At 47.4% G+C, this 19,333-nt stretch overlaps 1 protein-coding gene across 2 annotated transcripts in view; it reads right to left on the minus strand.

Moving 5' to 3' along the window:
* RBBP8 (RB binding protein 8, endonuclease) overlaps positions 1 to 19,333 on the minus strand; it is an 87,002-nt gene that overhangs the window by 23,067 nt on the left and 44,602 nt on the right. For both annotated transcript variants that reach the window (XM_088469616.1, XM_088469615.1), the window contains exons 8-14: positions 18,402 to 18,503; positions 13,516 to 13,613; positions 11,911 to 11,996; positions 10,643 to 11,432; positions 6,522 to 6,636; positions 3,183 to 3,271; positions 2,986 to 3,091 (exon numbers count right to left, since the gene is read on the minus strand). In XM_088469616.1, coding sequence (XP_088325742.1) covers positions 2,986 to 3,091; positions 3,183 to 3,271; positions 6,522 to 6,636; positions 10,643 to 11,432; positions 11,911 to 11,996; positions 13,516 to 13,613; positions 18,402 to 18,503 — 1,386 coding nt within the window. The remainder of the gene's footprint in view (positions 1 to 2,985; positions 3,092 to 3,182; positions 3,272 to 6,521; positions 6,637 to 10,642; positions 11,433 to 11,910; positions 11,997 to 13,515; positions 13,614 to 18,401; positions 18,504 to 19,333) is intronic.

Raw genomic sequence — 19,333 nt, forward strand, 5'->3', positions numbered from 1 at the left:
GCCTCTATGGCTTCCTGAACCTGCAAGGCCTTGGTTTTGTCCTGAGAAGGACTTGTGCAAAAAAACTGGCAAGGCGGCCTGTGCCGAAAAGACAGGGCGTACCCCTGGGAGACCACTTCTCGCACCCAGGCATCCGTGGTTGTATTGTGCCAGCACTGGGCGAATTGAAGAAGTCGGCCTCCCACTCTGGGGTCCCCCAGAGAGAGGCCCGTCCCATCACGCAGAAGGCTTATCTTCTGGCTTGGAAGAAGGGCGCCTAGCACTCCAGGCTTGCTTCTTTGGCTTTGAGGCGGTCTTGGGTGCGGACTGCCTCGGGAAGGACTGACCCTTTGCCTTGCCCTGAACCCGAAAGGAACGAAACGCCGAGCTCCGGACCTTAGCAGGTGTAGTAGCTGAAGGGAGGAAGGCTGACTTGGATTTTGCCAGGGTATCTACTATTTTGTCCAGGTCCGGACCAAATAGTAATTCCCCATTAAAAGGTAAGGCCTCCAAGCCTTTCTTTGAATCCGCGTCTGCTCTCCAAGACCGCAACCACAAGGATCTACGAGCAGACACTGCTGCCGCCGAAACCCTAGAGGTCAACAGGCTAGCATCCAAAGATGCTTCTCCAATGTAGGAGGCGGCATCTCTCATCTGTCCTAACAACGCCCTCTGGACGTCCGGAGATTCATCCGTAAACGTGTCCTCCAAGGCGTTGGCCCACCCCTCAATGGCCTTGGCCACCCAGGAGATGGCCATGGACGGCCGGGCTACAGCCCCTGAGAGAGAATAAATAGACTTTAGACAAGTCTCCACCTTCCTGTCCGTAGGATCCTTCAGCGAGGATATAGACGGCAATGGCAAAGTAGCACTCCTGATGAGGCGTGTTACATGGGAATCGACTGCAGGCGGAGTTTCCCATTTATTACAATGCGCTTCCGGGAATGGATAATTGGACGCCAAGCGTTTCTGTGGCAGGAAACGCTTACTGGGCGTCTGCCAGGCCACCGCCATGTGATCAGTCAACTGATCAGACAAGGGGAACGCTGTAGAAGTAACCTTAGCTTTTTTAAAACTAGGATACCTTGACTTGGGAGCGGGTGCCTCATCCTCAATCAGAAGAATAGCCCGCACCGCCTTAACCAGAGCCCGCACATTGATGGAAGACTTAGTGTCTACCTCCTGGACTGAGGCATCTGAGGCTGAGTCATCCTGTACCTCACCATCATCCGAGAACCCCTCAGAATCCGAAAGATGCGCAGCCTGTGCCATGACTGAGCGTTTAGACGCCCTGGAGGGCACGTCACTGCGCAACATCGACTGAAAAGCCGAAGATGCTGCCGCCAAATCTTGGACAGTGTGGGAAAGCGCATCCACCCAGGGTGGAGGAGCTGTCACAGGAGCCTGAAACGGCACCACAGCCGGCTGTGCCACAGGGGTGGACTGAATATACATTGGCAACCCCGCATAGGGACCAACAGGCTGAGACCCCGGGGGAGTCTGCAATAATTGTGGGACACCCGGGGAATGGGGGATGGCAGGCTGGGGCAACGCCCTAGTAGGGGCGGCAGTCGGGACCGACAGACGGTCCGCGATGGACACCAGCACCTGGGAAAACATCGCCCATGGTGGCTCCTGCGAAATGGGAGGTTTAGACATACCAGGGACCGCCTGGCACCGTCCGCACAGGCCGTCCTGTGACAAATCCTCCCTATCCACTCCTGCAGAACAGCGCCTGCAGGAGAACAATGCTGGAGCCCCGGAGTGCTCAATCTCCTCCTCAGACATGACTTAGGAAGAAAACGTGCGCACTCACCAGTGTGCTGAACAACAGCCCACAATATGGCACCGTGTAGCACACAACTGTATGTGACGGACCTCACAAATACGTGATCTATATAGGTGAGGTCAGTAGAAACACCCTTCCCCCGCACACCTGTAGGGCTTGTAGGAGAAGGAAAGGGATAGGTACAGGCTGACAGTAAGTAGAAAAAAGACACAGACAGGCAGCACTAGCAAAAGTCACATACCATGCAGGAAGATATACTCACTGCACCTTTCCACTACAATCAACCTCCCAGATTCAGTGTCTGGGAGGGCTATAGTGCTGTGTACACTGTCCTTGTCGGGGGAGAGGTACACAGGGGGACCGGTCCGCGTGCTCCCTGAGAGTATCCACGCTGCCAGTAAGAAAATGGCCGCTGGAGACCTCAGAGGAGGAGTGGCCGAGTAGCTGCAGCTCAGCGACGCCAGACTCCGAGCTGAAAGGCGCGCTGAGCTGAGGGGAGGAGCCGCTGACAGGGAAGGCTTCCTCCCCTGGCTAGCATATTTAACCCCCAAGGTTGCGGCATCCGGCTTGCCGCTTAATTACCCTGGTGGTCTAGTGGTCTGGCGGGGTATGCCTCCGATGGAGGGGGGGCCCGCCGCCACCGCTAGCGCCCCCGGTCTGTCCCCTAGACCGGGGGCATGGGACTGCATATGAAAGGCATTACCCGCGCACCGCCGCTAATCAGCGGTGCGCGGCTTACCTGATCTCCCCGGCGTCTTCCGGCAGCAGTCCCGGGGGAAGCCAGAGTCCGGCTAGTACAGACTCTGGCTTCCCCCGCCGCGATCCCCAGTTCAGTGCTGGCGTCGCGGCGCCAGCAGGGAGAAGGAGCGGCAGCGTGGGCGTCTTACAGACAGCCCAGCGCTGCCGCTCTGGAGAAAAAAAAAAAAAAAAACTAATGTAAAAATAAATTTAACCTAGTTAAATAAAAAGCTTTAGGGGGCTGCTCCTGCAGCCCCCCCCCCGCAGGGTGACCCGACTCCGGCCGGGCACCATCTAAAACTGAGGTGCCTGTGGCTCGGGGGCGGGGTATAGGGGAGGTTGGACCCAAGTGCATCCTGGGAGCAGCTAAAAGCTTTAACTCCGTGGTGCCCGAGGATCCAGCTATACCCCAAGGTCACCCTGTGGACCCCTATGGACCCTGAAGTAGAAATACTGGAGTAAAAAAAAAAATCACTTACGTGTATTGTAATCTGTGTGCTCCTGTTTTTTCATCTTTACTAACATACTTTCACTGACACACGTGTAATCCAGATCATCAACCTCCAGATTGGATGGACTTCCTTCCTTATCAAATGCAAAATGTTGTGACTATTATTCATCATGTCGCAAAGACATCAGTTATTTAATGTACATGGAAATTGCAGGTTATTTTTACCTTGCCATCTGCCATTGTGATGTCCATTTTATACTGAGATAGGTCTGCACCTGGGTCAATGCTCCACTGCATGTTGTCTATAGGTGTGCCTTAAACATAAAGAAGCGAATTGTAGTAATATTTAAACAAGAAAAGCAATGTTCTGTGTGTGTGGGGAGAGGGAAAGAGTTCTAAATCGAAAAACCGCTCACCTAAAAACCCAACAGTTCCAAGCATTCTGGTCAATAGATCATACAACTCTATTAATACAATTTAGCATAAGCTCATTAACAAAGTACAGTACATACAGTAGCAGCAACTTATTGCCTTTAATTGTACAAGGCCACAGCACACATTGAACATACTGGCATGGAAGATACATAGATGTGTTATTTGCAATGTACTCAATGAGACTAGTAAATGTAAGTGCACATTTCTACATTACAGCCAGTCAAAGCAGTCATATATTTTGATCAGACTCATAAAATTGTGCTAAATAATGTATGATCTGGTACACAATAACAAGCATTTAGAAAAACAAAACACTTAATTACACCTTAAATACACTATGTAGACAAAAGTGATTGGACACCCCCGCACAAGCAAAATAAATACCATTGCACACGTGTTCCAAATGGCCACTAATGTGGCGGTTTCGAAAATAACACTTTGTAGGGAGGCCCATGCACTTGCAGTTCTATGGAAACAACAAATGTTTTATCAGGACGACAATGCCACCTGTCATGTTTCCAGGGCGACGCTGGACTGGTATACAAAAAATTTGCTAACCCGGATGGACTGGCCAGCTCAGAGTCTAGATCTTAACCCCATTGAGAACCTCTGGGACGAATTGGAGCGATGGGTGCGTTCTAGGCCGAATCGACTTTCTTCAGTGTCACAGTTGGTCACTGTACATAAGGTGGAATGGTAAAACATACCGACTGCTGCTGTCCAGGAACTTGTGGACAGTTTGCCAAGAAGGATGTCTGCAGTAATCACTGCACGTGGTGGACCTACAAAGTACTGACGTCAATAAAATCTCAATCTATTTGCTGTCAGTGTGCAATCACTTTTGTCCACATAGTGTACAAGTCTATACTACATATCTTTGGCCTTTTAATAAATATAAGTATATGTTAATTTAACTAAACCAACTGTGCTTGGCAAAGAATAAAGCTACATCTTCAAAAGAAGATGGATTACTATTTAAACCAAAAAGAAACATTGCATACCTACAAGTTACAGGCGAGGAATAAGCACAAATATAGTGATACAGAGCCCCTGCTGTTCAACCTTATCAAGTGCCTGCACAGCACAACAAGATATTGGTCATGGAAGAGACGCGGATCCGTCATGGAACATTAGCAAGATTATATTTGTCTACTAAGCAAATGGTGTATACGGTTACAGTGAATGCTTTCCTGCATGAATCATTATTCTGGTAACTGATCAGGCTAAATGTGCAAAGCAAAGAAGTTAGCCATTTTCATTTTTTGTTATACTACAGCCCTGGATTTAATTGCTTTTAACTGTATGGTTTACCATGTATTAAAGAGCAAGAAAACCTGCTATGGAAACTGATTATTTGTGGTCTAATATTTATCTCAGTTGAAAACAAGCTTACATACATACATACACATACTAATCTATCTATCGACACATACACTTACTAGCGACACGCCCTGGCTTCGCACGGCAGCAATTTCATCTCTCCACAGCCCCCTGCATCTCATAACAACCTTCCCCATGTTGCCACAGCCCCCTGCATCTCATAACAACCTCCTGCTTCTTACTCCTGCCACCTGCATCTCACTACTGCCCCCTGCATTTCACCATGGTATCCTAAATTTCACCACAGCCCCTTGCATCTCACCACAGGCCCCTGTTTCTCACTCCTGCATCTCACAACAAACCCCCTGCATATCACAAGTGTCACCACAACCCCCACTGCTGTTGCCCAGCAGCTGGCTGGGGCCTGGCCACTGGGATGTGCTGGGAAGGGCAGGAGGATCATGAATAAGAGAAATGTATTAGAGCTTCCGTAAGCATTTAGCATGTCCCCGGGACTGGGGCACCTGTACATATTTCTGCAGCCTCCATGCGCACCCCTCGCCAGCTGTTGAACATGGCAATGAGCAATGTCCTACAATATGTACCCTGTATTTCCTGGGCTTCTTGTTGAGCTTCCTAGCTGTGGTACTCCTGTCCAACAACAGCGCTGACTTCCATGGGAGGTGCCTCCTGTTCACAGAGGGCGTGTGGTTGAGCGGGAACATCACGCTGGAGAGGCAGCACTTCATGCTGGAGGAGTGGTTGCCGGAGTCTGCCTGCAGGTTGAGTGTAGTGATGGATATCGGAATACGGTGGTTACTAAAGATCGATGTTTGTTTCCGATGGTAGTGTTTTTACAATTTAATGTTAGTGGTCTGATGTTTGCCACCATCGAATGGAGATCATTTGATGGTGCTCCGATGGTGGTTTGTCTTTTATTAAATTCCTGATAGCTATGCCTCTCCTGGCTCGTACCTGGCTAAGGTGTCTGCATCAGGGAATCTTCATGGGTTAGTTGGCTGTCTCTCACTCTGTCTGCCTCAGACGGGACCCTGCTCAGTCCCTTATCCATCACACATTGCTATCTTTGATTGGCTCAGTTTCAGCACAATTATCAGCTCTTATACAGAAGCTTGGTGCACTATTTTTTTCCTGTGACTTTGCTGTACTAAATCGTGACTGTTCGGCTCCCTTTTGTGATATCAAATCCGTCCAGTGGTGTGTGTGTGTGTGAGAGAGAAAGGTAAACTTAGTAGAAGGATGCTTCAGTATCTTGCATCAGTCTAAGTTAGTGAATGGCTTGCTGTCTCATAAGTAGCAACCTGTATAGGTGTACATGCACTTGGATGGAAGCAAAGTGAAAGAATGTACAGCATAAGTCGTGTGTCCGGCTTTTGACCTATATCAGCACACTGTTAGAGAGTGTACCAAAAGCTGGCACAGGGTAGAAATTCAACCCAGTTTACATTACAAAAAAAAAAGATAAAACAGGTGAAATTTTAAATAAATAAGGAACTTAACGGCTGTCCAGGAAGCAAAAAATAAAATAAATTATATTGCTATAAACATATTAGTTTCCATACATATTTTTGCATTTTATTACAAGCTCCAAGTTTAAATATTACTGTGGTTTGTAATTTGTTTCTAGGTCTATAATCTCTACCCTTTGCAGCTCTTATTTTACAAGTTGTGTTCCTCCCCTCTTCTCTCATCCCTTTACTCTGCCTTTTCATGGCGAATGCAAGAGGTGTAATAAAGTCCTGCTCAACATATGTATATTATAGTCTGGCATATGATGTTAACTTTTACCTTGCTCTGTGTCTCTGTTTTGTACCATGTGAGGATTTGGTTGTAGTACAGATGCTTGTTCACAAACTCTGTGCACTGATCTATCGGACCTTGCAGGTTCATGAGCTCTCCTAATCTGCAAGAGTGTAAACATAACAGCACAGATTAATAAATATGGACAACGCTGACACAAACATGCATTGAACAGTACAGTAGATAATCACAGTGTTTATGTTTTACACTGCCTCCATGCAATGGTTGATGCAACTATACTAACTTAGCTTTCAATAAATCCAGATATCTATATAAATATGTGCATGCTCACACACACAAATATTTTGGCTCTTACCTAATAAATCTGATTCTCTGAAGCCATGGGGGACACTGGAAACCATAGGTTGGTGCTGGAGGATTCTGGGCACTAGAGAGAGTTAACTTTCAAGGCAGCTCAGGCTCATCCCTCATGAGGGCAGGAGAAAGGGAACAATGTAACCCAGAATACAACTAAGGAAAATAACCAGGAGTGAATGGAAGGCGTGCAATGTCCCTCATGGCTTCAGAGAAACAGATTTATCAGGTAAGAACAAAAAACTCTTTCTTTCTCTTTCAGCCAATGGTGGACACTGTAAACCATGGAGATGGCCCAAAGCTGTACACTAAGGGAGAGAATGATCCTGAGCTGCACGGAGAACCCTTCACCCAAAACCAGCTTAACTTGAGGAAAAATGGTAGAACAGTGTGGGTGGAGAACACAAAGTTGCTCTGCCGAGTCCCCTTGCCGAACCACCCAGGAGGCCCCAACCGACCAGGTAGAATGGGTGGCAACTGAAAGAGGCCCCAAAAGCTAGCCAAATTGTAAGCTTGATAGATGACCTCCCATATCTATCTAGCAATTGTTTGCTTGGAAGCAGGCCAACCCCTCTTAACCACAGGATAGAGGACATAGAGAGAATGCAAGTGTCATGGCTTTGTCCGAGCGAACCATGACCGAATGGCCTAGGATAAGATGTTGCGGCTGACACATGGCCCTGTAGATTGCTCAAATATCCAAGATGTTTATGCGGAGACACGATTCCCTTACCGTTCAACGACCCTCAAATGACCCCAATCTGCGTGCACGTTCCCCAGCCGGAGGCTTGCATCCATAGCGAGTAGAACCCATTAAATGATCAGAAAGGGATGGCCTATGTTCAGGTGATATGTGAAGCCACAATAGGAGAGAGTGGCAATCCTACGAGGAAAACAAAATTAACTGAGAACTGATCTAAACGGGAGAGCCATTCCACTTGGACAGAATTTCCGCCTGGAAAATCCTGGAATGAAACTGGGCAAGCTCTACCATGGTGCACACCATCTTCTCTAAGAGCCGTATGCAGAGATGCACCAACACCCTCTGAAGCCGGAGAAGAGAATGAACTAGAGTGTCCAAGAGGGCCCCCCAGGTGTACTAGGTGCCAAGAGGGTGTTAGATTGGATTTGCGCCAGTTGATTATCCACCCGTGGGACTGAAGGATCTGTACTATCCGGGTGATGTATGTTTGAAACATTTCTTCATACTGGGTCGAAAGGAGAAGGTCATCAACATAAGGTATTATTCTAAAGCCGCAGGGAGGCCACCATCACTGACACCACATTGGTGATGGACAGCCGAAAGGTAAGGATCAAAACTTGTAGTGGTCTGAAAGGATTACAAAATGAAAGAACAGTTGATGCCCCTCTCAAATTGGTATGTGCAAGCAAGTATCCTTGACATCCAAGAATACTAGTAAATCTCCCTGTTCCAGAGCATGTACAATGGACCGGAGAGACCCCCATCTTGAATTTGGGAACTCTGAGGTAAAAGTACAGGCACTTGAGGTTGAGGACGGGCCAGTATGAACCACCTGGCTTTCCTACAAGGAAGCGGTTCGTATAGAAACTGAATCCCCTTTGATGTGGAGGGACAGGGGAGATAACTCCCGAGTCCAGAAGGGAATTGTCACAAACTTGTATAGCTCTGTCTTTTGCAGGATCGTGAAGCAGACCGGTGGTGAAACAAACAAACAGAATTTGAAGGACAGGGTTTAGCCTATCCTTACAATCTTTCATACCCAAGAATTAGATGTCATCTTCCATCATTCCTTGCAGAACAAGCAGATACGGACTCCTACCTTGAAGATATCCAGGTGGGAGCCCAACCCATTATGTGGTTTGTTTGTCAATGGGCTTGAGGGCCTATTTGCAGTCTGCCCAAGGACTGCCTATTTTTCAGTTATCCTCCTCTGGAAGAGGTTCCTTGGCCACGAAAGGATGGCTGAAAACGGGGCCTAGCCTGGGAGCAAAAGGCCCAAATAGTAGGAACCTTAGGCTTAGCAGCTGAGGACAGTAAAAAAAAAAAAAAGCGTCTGTTGAAAATAACATGCCCAGTAACTAAGGGGACTAGAAAAAATATGACTAAAATTTACTGTTCTGGGCGTTGGGCAGGGCTTGGCTGAGGAGCTTGAGCTGCCTTGAAAATCAACTTTTTATTGCTCAGCCTACTCCAGCACCAGCTACACCCCATGGTTTCCAGTGTCCCCCATTGGCTGAAAGAGAAAAAAAAAAAAAAATCACACACACAAACACACACACACACTGCAATTTGTCATTATTTTGTTGTGTGATATTTACTTACTGTTATGCCTTTATCACAAAGGCTGTAGGTGGGACACAGACCAACCCACCCAGAAATGCGCTTCTCAGTTTTACTCTGTTCCTTTTCTTGCGTCAGTGTCGGTCTAATTTTAAACTGAGGAGGAGCAGGGGAATAAGGGTTATGAAAAGGAGGGGTCAGATCTGGTGGCCTGCCTCCTAGGAGTGAGGTCTAAACCTACTATCTGCCTCCCCCTACAGCCTTGATGAGACGGATTTCATGATAAAAACAAAATGAAACACAACATTAAAAAAAGAAAGAAATAATATAAATTTATACATGATGTGTATACATATATAGTCTGGATTTATTGAGGACAAATTGTAAAAGTAGTAGAAAAAAAAAGCAGGAGTTGAATTTTGAAGTGGCTATGTATCCATCCATCCATTCACCAACCCACCAACGTGTATGGGATCTGGAAAAAACAAAGCAGCCTTGTTTTCTTGGAAACCAAAGTATGGAGACCGATGGGATAGAGCTGCAAGCTACTGTAGCTGAAAGAGCAGGTGAGTAAACAGAATTAAGGGAATCAGGACTCAGAGGTTCAGGTACCATGGACCTAAAGTAGGAGGTTAAACATGGCCAGCTCCTTGTAAGCTGCATTTGCGAGCACAGAGAAACACACAATAGAAAAACCTTCAGAGAATTTGAGCTGTATCGGAGATGCTGGAGGGGTTTGCATCAAAGACTGAACCCCAAACTCACTAGGGCCAGAGGTTTTAGTGAAGGACTCCAGCAATATAAGCAGGCAAAAGAAGGGGTTACAAAGGGTGTGGTATAAGAGATAGACAGTAATTAGATAGATAATGTCCAGGTAGACACCAGATGTTAGACAATAGGTAGACAGGGACAAAAGGTTGACACACTAAAAGTCAATGTGTAAGAAGGTCGACAGGTACAAAAGGTTGACACAAAAAAAATGGTCAACATTTTTTTTTTCTAGCCCTCATCTTCACCCTAACCCTCCCCTTGGTGCCTAACCATAACCCTCCTTCCTGGTGCCTAACCCTAACTCGCAAAAAAATAATCATGTGTAGACTATTTTTGTACCTATCGACCTCCTTACATGTCAACCTTTAGTGTGTCGACCTTTTGTCCCTGTCGATCTATTGACTATCATCTGGTGTCTATCTACAGTACCTTTTACCCCCTGCTAAGCTCCAAAGAACAGCCAAGGCTGTCCCTCGGTTAATGATTTACAGTTGGTGTTTGGGTGGTGTGGGATATACAAGTTGGAAGGGTAATAACGTATTGTTTTTAGTGCCTGGCCGCCTACAAATGGAATATAACTCACCATCCCTGTCCCCTAGAGCTGAGGGAGAAAAAAACAAACAAACCCCATTTAAGTACAGATCCGAGTTGTACATGCATTTTACAGATCTATAACTACAGTTAATAAGTTATACAACTGTAGTATGTTAAACATCAGGCAAAAGTAAAAAAAGTATATTACAAAGCAAGCTGAAACTACCTTCAAGACATCAAAGTGCTGACTGCCATCTTCAGCTTCATTATGTGTACTGATGGTATAACGATCTCCCTTTCTTGCTTTTCTATGCTCAATTTGTTGTGAGGCTCCCCCCCTTGATTCCCTGGATTCTAGTGAGCCCCCTGGAAAATGCTGGTCTATAGAGGAATTACTTCTGGGGCTTGGCTTCAAGGTTTCCTGTATGGTAGATTGCTTCATTTTGCTTCTAGTATTTTCTTGACTTCTCTCCTGAGGTCGTAATCCTGAGTAACGATCAGAGAGATCAAGGGGCTTGTCCAAGAAGACATCTTTGCTGCTTGCTGTGCTTTTAAAGGGGAAATCATTTTCCTTGTTAATTGATAACATTTCACAGTTCTTTTCTCCTTCGTTTTCTATCTTTTTACGCTTCCCAAATCTGCCTATTGTTGGTCTTTGAATCTCAGAGTCAGTTCGGAGAGCACCATTTGTACTGACCCCACTGATAACGGAGTCATTCGAGTTTCTCTTCAAAGACACCTGTTCATTGCCCGAGCACTGACTGATTACAGAGTCTGCTTCAGCTCCAAGGCAGAGCGTTGGCACCAGGGAAACCTCTTCAGACTTTGATAACATGTGGGCAGAGGGCTTGTTAGGATACTGGAATTTGAAGTTCATACCTAAGGGCAGGAGAGAAGCACTGGTATCTATATTTGCAACATTCTCCATTTTTGGAGATGCCATCCCAAACACTGGCGACATTCTGTGTGTGACCCATTCAATTTCTCGTGGATCACTCTGTAAATGTTCTGTGTATCTTAAACAAAAGGAAGACGAGATGAAAATAAGAAAAGACTTGAAGCCCCAAGTCGGCAACAGACATTTGCAGCTGAAAATGTATTTTGGTCACTGCAAATTTATTATATATATATATATATATATATATATATATTTATTTTAAGACAGCTGATGTCAATGCACATGAATTGCTGTAACGTCTAATGTAATTCAGTGTTTACTATAAAAACACACAATACTGTAACTGATAATGATTAGATATTGCCTCAGACTTTTTTTGCATACAGCATTGTGCCTGGTCACAAAAATCCTTTTTGACTTTATAACTTTATGATTACGCTTTTAAATTATAAATATATTTATTTAAATAAAATATCCTGAAGCAAAATACAGTGTGTGACTAGTATTAAGGCATGCTCAGACAAATTCTAATTAATATATTAATTTTCAGAAAGGAGCATCTGGTTAGTAGGTTAATGTCCGCGCATAAGACTTACTCTAACTCACTGTGTCTTGGAGAGTGTTCTTCGTGCAGGTCTGTGTCTGCATTGTTCCTGAGATTGTTTAATACACTCTGGGATTGCTTGGACAAAAGCACATGCAAAAGGCAGCATTAATTATAGTTACATTTATATGCAAAAAGTAAACAAAACAATTTGTTTAAACCAAGGATGCTGCTATTGCTCCTTTCAAAATGTACAGATATACATTTGAGGAAATGTCCGATTCCGTTTCAGTACTTGGGGGCAGTTTGCAGCTGTGCTACCAAATGGCAGACACCACAACTAAGGTTTCAATGCAATTTGTGCAAATGCTTGGTATTTCACCAATGCAATTAAAAAACAAAATTTGGTACTATACATACACATTCTCTTAAAAAAAAAAAAAAGAGCCTTCCACAATAAGGAGGGGGTGCAACAACTAGCACATTTATTGCAGAACTCAAGAAAAAAATAAAATTCCACTACTGTATATAATGCGATTTTTCTTACTTACTGTAATATCATTTTCTTCAATTCAATGGGTGACACTGGGGGTATAGGAGTGGGTCCAAGGAGCTTGGCACTTAAAACATAATGTGTTTGAATGATGGCTCCTCTCCCTTTTATACCCCCAGAAGCCTTGAGCCTTCAAATATTTACTAACAAAGCCCAGAAAGGAGAAGTGAAGTAAAGGAGAAGAAACCTACTATATCTATCAATAAATGTCTCAAACAAATAAACAGTAAACATGAAACAATAATAGACCAACATCTGCGCTGGGAGGGCATCCAATGTCCTAAGTCGGTGCAATGGATTTTACGGTGAGTACAAAAATCCCATTGTTTCTTCCTTCCTCTGGGGGACACTGGAACACCGGAGAGGTCCAAAATCTGTCCTCATGAGAGGGGGCACTGTGTTGCAGTATATAAAACTCTGTGTCTAGGGCTGAAACCTTTGGATGCAAGCATCTAAAATTTATAAAACCTTACAAAAGGTATGAATGGACGTCCATCTTACTGCTGTAGACAGCTGCTCAGCGACGGCACCATGCCGCGCAAAAAACTCCAACGAGTCGAGTGAGCTGTGACATGTTCAGGAACTGGCCAACAATATATGACTTCTCTAATCCAGCAGATATGACTTGTCTAATCCAGCAGACTATAGTCTGTTTAGACTGAAAATATACTGAAAGTGCAGAGGCCTAGACCTTTATAGATCCAAGCTGTAGTGTCCTTCGTGTGTTCTACAAGTTGTAGCAGGTTTGATCTCAGTGTGCCAGAAGAGAGACCTTGAGATAATAACTATGACCATTTTTCAACCACTTTGTTTACCGAAGCAGCAACTAAAATTGGCCTCAGGGATGCCCCTACAGCTATATAAATGCCCTTGGGAAGAGGTTCCATTTTCCTATCGGAACTATCCCTAAGGGTAGCACCCAAACAGGAATAGATGCTGTCTTTATATAAGCGTGAAACAGAGGAGTCATCTCCCATTTAGCTCTATCCATACTGGATATTGCTCTAATGATCACAAATACACTTGATAAACTCACAAGAAAAATACAGAAAAACCAATGAACAGATGACATGTTTAGAACCATGTCACCACTTAATCACTTACAGACTCTTCGTGAGCATCTAGACCAAGTGTTTCTGCTACAACAGCAGCCAAGTTGAAGACTGGTTTCCCGGCATTAAAATCATCCACTTCATGTTTGGCTGTTGAATGAAGAAAAACAATTTGCAACGGGTGACTGCCGTGAGAGAGAGAGAGAGAGAACGGGTGACTGCCGTGAGAGAGAGAGAGAGAGAACGGGTGACTGCCGTGAGAGAGAGAGAGAGAGAGAACGGGTGACTGCCGTGAGAGAGAGAGAGAGAGAACGGGTGACTGCCGTGAGAGAGAGAGAGAGAGAACGGGTGACTGCCGAGAGAGAGAGAGAGAACGGGTGACTGCCGTGAGAGAGAGAGAGAACGGGTGACTGCCGTGAGAGAGAGAGAGAGAGAACGGGTGACTGCCGTGAGAGAGAGAGAGAGAGAGAGAGAACGGGTGACTGCCGTGAGAGAGAGAGAGAGAGAACGGGTGACTGCCGTGAGAGAGAGAGAGAGAACGGGTGACTGCCGTGAGAGAGAGAGAGAGAGAACGGGTGACTGCCGTGAGAGAGAGAGAGAGAGAACGGGTGACTGCCGTGAGAGAGAGAGAGAGAGAACAGGTGACTGCCGTGAGAGAGAGAGAGAGAGAGAGAGAGAGAACGGGTGACTGCCGTGAGAGAGAGAGAACGGGTGACTGCCGTGAGAGAGAGAGAGAGAGAGAGAGAGAGAACGGGTGACTGCCGTGAGAGAGAGAGAACGGGTGACTGCCGAGAGAGAGAGAGAGAGAGAGAACGGGTGACTGCCGTGAGAGAGAGAGAACGGGTGACTGCCGTGAGAGAGAGAGAGAGAGAGAGAGAGAGAGAACGGGTGACTGCCGTGAGAGAGAGAGAACGGGTGACTGCCGAGAGAGAGAGAGAGAGAACGGGTGACTGCCGTGAGAGAGAGAGAGAGAGAGAGAGAGAGAACGGGTGACTGCCGTGAGAGAGAGAGAGAGAACGGGTGACTGCCGTGAGAGAGAGAGAGAGAGAGAGAACGGGTGACTGCCGTGAGAGAGAGAGAGAGAGAGAGAACGGGTGACTGCCGTGAGAGAGAGAGAGAGAGAGAGAACGGGTGACTGCCGTGAGAGAGAGAGAGAGAGAGAGAGAGAACGGGTGACTGCCGTGAGAGAGAGAGAGAGAGAGAGAACGGGTGACTGCCGTGAGAGAGAGAGAGAGAACGGGTGACTGCCGTGAGAGAGAGAGAGAACGGGTGACTGCCGAGAGAGAGAGAGAGAGAGAGAGAACGGGTGACTGCCGAGAGAGAGAGAGAGAGAGAGAGAGAGAGAGAGAGAGAGAACGGGTGACTGCCGAGAGAGAGAGAGAGAGAGAGAGAGAGAACGGGTGACTGCCGTGAGAGAGAGAGAGAGAGAGAGAGAGAGAGAGAGAACGGGTGACTGCCGAGATAGAGAGAGAGAGAGAGAGAGAGAGAGAACGGGTGACTGCCGAGAGAGAGAGAACGGGTGACTGCCGAGAGAGAGAGAACGGGTGACTGCCGAGAGAGAGAGAGAGAGAGAGAACGGGTGACTGCCGTGAGAGAGAGAGAGAACGGGTGACTGCCGTGAGAGAGAGAGAGAACGGGTGACTGCCGTGAGAGAGAGAGAGAACGGGTGACTGCCGTGAGAGAGAGAGAGAACGGGTGACTGCCGTGAGAGAGAGAGAGAGAGAACGGGTGACTGCCGAGAGAGAGAGAGAGAACGGGTGACTGCCGAGAGAGAGAGAGAGAGAACGGGTGACTGCCGAGAGAGAGAGAGAGAGAGAACGGGTGACTGCCGAGAGAGAGAGAGAGAGAGAGAGAGAGAGAGAGAGAGAGAGAGAGAGAACGGGTGACTGCCGAGAGAGAGAGAGAGAGAGAGAGAGAGAGAACGGGTGACTGCCGAGAGAGAGAGAGAGAGAGAGAACGGGTGACTGCCGAGAGAGAGAGAGAGAGAGAGAACGGGTGACTGCCGAGAGAGAGAGAGAGAGAGAGAACGGGTGACTGCCGTGAGAGAGAGAGAGAGAGAGAGAGAGAGAGAGAGAACGGGTGACTGCCGAGAGAGAGAGAGAGAGAGAGAACGGGTGACTGCCGTGAGAGAGAGAGAGAGAGAGAGAGAGAGAGAACGGGTGACTGCCGTGAGAGAGAGAGAGAGAGAACGGGTGACTGCCGTGAGAGAGAGAGAGAGAACGGGTGACTGCCGTGAGAGAGAGAGAGAGAACGGGTGACTGCCGTGAGAGAGAGAGAGAGAACGGGTGACTGCCGTGAGAGAGAGAGAGAGAACGGGTGACTGCCGTGAGAGAGAGAGAGAGAACGGGTGACTGCCGTGAGAGAGAGAGAGAGAACGGGTGACTGCCGTGAGAGAGAGAGAGAGAACGGGTGACTGCCGTGAGAGAGAGAGAGAAGGGGTGACTGCCGTGAGAGAGAGAGAGAGAGAGAGAGAGAGAGAGAGAGAACGGGTGACTGCCGTGAGACAGAGAGAGAGAGAACGGGTGACTGCCGTGAGACAGAGAGAGAGAGAACGGGTGACTGCCGTGAGACAGAGAGAGAGAGAACGGGTGACTGCCGTGAGACAGAGAGAGAGAGAACGGGTGACTGCCGTGAGACAGAGAGAGAGAGAACGGGTGACTGCCGTGAGACAGAGAGAGAGAGAACGGGTGACTGCCGTGAGACAGAGAGAGAGAGAACGGGTGACTGCCGTGAGACAGAGAGAGAGAGAACGGGTGACTGCCGTGAGACAGAGAGAGAGAGAACGGGTGACTGCCGTGAGACAGAGAGAGAGAGAACGGGTGACTGCCGTGAGACAGAGAGAGAGAGAACGGGTGACTGCCGTGAGACAGAGAGAGAGAGAACGGGTGACTGCCGTGAGACAGAGAGAGAGAGAACGGGTGACTGCCGTGAGACAGAGAGAGAGAGAACGGGTGACTGCCGTGAGACAGAGAGAGAGAGAACGGGTGACTGCCGTGAGACAGAGAGAGAGAGAACGGGTGACTGCCGTGAGACAGAGAGAGAGAGAACGGGTGACTGCCGTGAGACAGAGAGAGAGAGAACGGGTGACTGCCGTGAGACAGAGAGAGAGAGAACGGGTGACTGCCGTGAGACAGAGAGAGAGAGAACGGGTGACTGCCGTGAGACAGAGAGAGAGAGAACGGGTGACTGCCGTGAGACAGAGAGAGAGAGAACGGGTGACTGCCGTGAGACAGAGAGAGAGAGAACGGGTGACTGCCGTGAGACAGAGAGAGAGAGAACGGGTGACTGCCGTGAGACAGAGAGAGAGAGAACGGGTGACTGCCGTGAGACAGAGAGAGAGAGAACGGGTGACTGCCGTGAGACAGAGAGAGAGAGAACGGGTGACTGCCGTGAGACAGAGAGAGAGAGAACGGGTGACTGCCGTGAGACAGAGAGAGAGAGAACGGGTGACTGCCGTGAGACAGAGAGAGAGAGAACGGGTGACTGCCGTGAGACAGAGAGAGAGAGAACGGGTGACTGCCGTGAGACAGAGAGAGAGAGAACGGGTGACTGCCGTGAGACAGAGAGAGAGAGAACGGGTGACTGCCGTGAGACAGAGAGAGAGAGAACGGGTGACTGCCGTGAGACAGAGAGAGAGAGAACGGGTGACTGCCGTGAGACAGAGAGAGAGAGAACGGGTGACTGCCGTGAGACAGAGAGAGAGAGAACGGGTGACTGCCGTGAGACAGAGAGAGAGAGAACGGGTGACTGCCGTGAGACAGAGAGAGAGAGAACGGGTGACTGCCGTGAGACAGAGAGAGAGAGAACGGGTGACTGCCGTGAGACAGAGAGAGAGAGAACGGGTGACTGCCGTGAGACAGAGAGAGAGAGAACGGGTGACTGCCGTGAGACAGAGAGAGAGAGAACGGGTGACTGCCGTGAGACAGAGAGAGAGAGAACGGGTGACTGCCGTGAGACAGAGAGAGAGAGAACGGGTGACTGCCGTGAGACAGAGAGAGAGAGAACGGGTGACTGCCGTGAGACAGAGAGAGAGAGAACGGGTGACTGCCGTGAGACAGAGAGAGAGAGAACGGGTGACTGCCGTGAGACAGAGAGAGAGAGAACGGGTTGACTGCCGTGAGACAGAGAGAGAGAGAACGGGTTGACTGCCGTGAGACAGAGAGAGAGAGAACGGGTGACTGCCGTGAGACAGAGAGAGAGAGAACGGGTGACTGCCGTGAGACAGAGAGAGAGAGAACGGGTGACTGCCGTGAGACAGAGAGAGAGAGAACGGGTGACTGCCGTGAGACAGAGAGAGAGAGAACGGGTGACTGCCGTGAGAGAGAGAGAGAACGGGTGACTGCCGTGAGAGAGAGAGAACGGGTGTGTGTGACAATGGGTGACTTCTATACACCTGCATAGTAGCCATATCTATCCTCAGTAAAAAAAACAAAAAACAAAAGGCGGTAAGCTGCTTTGAGCAAGCAGTGAATAACTGCCTTGAGCATGCGCGCTGCATCAATTCACTGGAGAGAGCATGCATCCAGTCTGACAGAAATGGGGTATGACTTTTTCGATGAGACCATGGCCCCTTAATTTGTTTGGGCGTGCCAAAAAATATATTCGCTTACCAAAAAATTTGACCTAGGGCCGGCCCTGGGTGTATCTGCATGAAAAATGCTACATTAGTGTCACAGCCGCTGACATTGTAATGTAGTATTTTACATGCAAATACACCTGGGATTCTGCTGCCGGTATTGTGACCATCAGGATGATCACCATCAGGATCCTGACTACATCCCATATCTACAGCTTCATAAAAACCCTACAGAGAATTCTTAAATCTTACTTCAAATTAAAATCAGGAAATTATAGCTGGTAAGAGTTATTCCAACATTTATCACAAAAACTGTTAGGTTAACCATACAAGTGATTAACTCTACTTAGTCATGTACTTACTAGGGAGAGGGGATAAATTTAAGGCACAGGTATCAGCAACCAAGACAGTCTCTCCTTTTCTGATATTTACTTGGGTGGAAGTAAATATTCTTGCTCCAGAGCCTGCAAAACAGGCAAACCTAGTAAATAATATGACCCAGACATAAATCACATCATTTTTGTGTAAAGTATCTTATAATGATAAAATATTAATCGCCGGCATATAATTGACACTGGTCATTTATTTCTAAACAGCACTGGACAAGTAAGCATCCCATTTTGGAACATATTTCCTCTTTCCTACTAACCATGGATAATTGGTGGCCACGTATTAGTTGTGATTTTCCCAGCAAATAGAAATTGGATGAAAAGTACACTAGTCCTAGAGATGGAAGTGTACATAATAGTTACACAATAGAGAGCATAGTTACAAGATATACATGTTATGTGGAGGGAACTGGGGACTTACATAGAACATAGGGTGTGAATGCAGCACTGTGGTCCTTTGTATGCCTGGAATTGCAGATTTTTAGAAAAATGTACACATCACTATAGCTGCTGGGTTAGGCACCAGGAGGGAGGGTTAGGGTGAAGATGAGGCTACAAAAAAATAAATAAAATAAAATTGTCGACCATTTTTGTGTCAAACATTTTCATGTCGAACTTTTGACCTGGCGACCATTTTTACATGTCGAACTTTAGTGTGACTTTTGTCCTGGTCTATTCACTGTCTAATATCTGGTGTCTAGCTAGACATTGTTTAACTAATTACTGTGTACCTATTAGTGGCCAGCCCCAACATTACGAGCAGCATGGATCAGCCCACCACGGCTGTCCTACTTTCTCCTCATCCCTCCTTCTCCTCCATCCTAGTAATGAGGTGTAGTGTGCGGGTAGGTTAATGGTCAGGGCTCAGCTCCATCCCATTTCCCAAGCAAAAAGCTGACTGCAGG

This window comes from Taudactylus pleione, unplaced genomic scaffold (genome assembly GCF_031769625.1).
Source record: "Taudactylus pleione unplaced genomic scaffold, aTauple2 ptg000093l, whole genome shotgun sequence".
NCBI classification, from domain to species: Eukaryota; Metazoa; Chordata; class Amphibia; order Anura; family Myobatrachidae; genus Taudactylus; species Taudactylus pleione.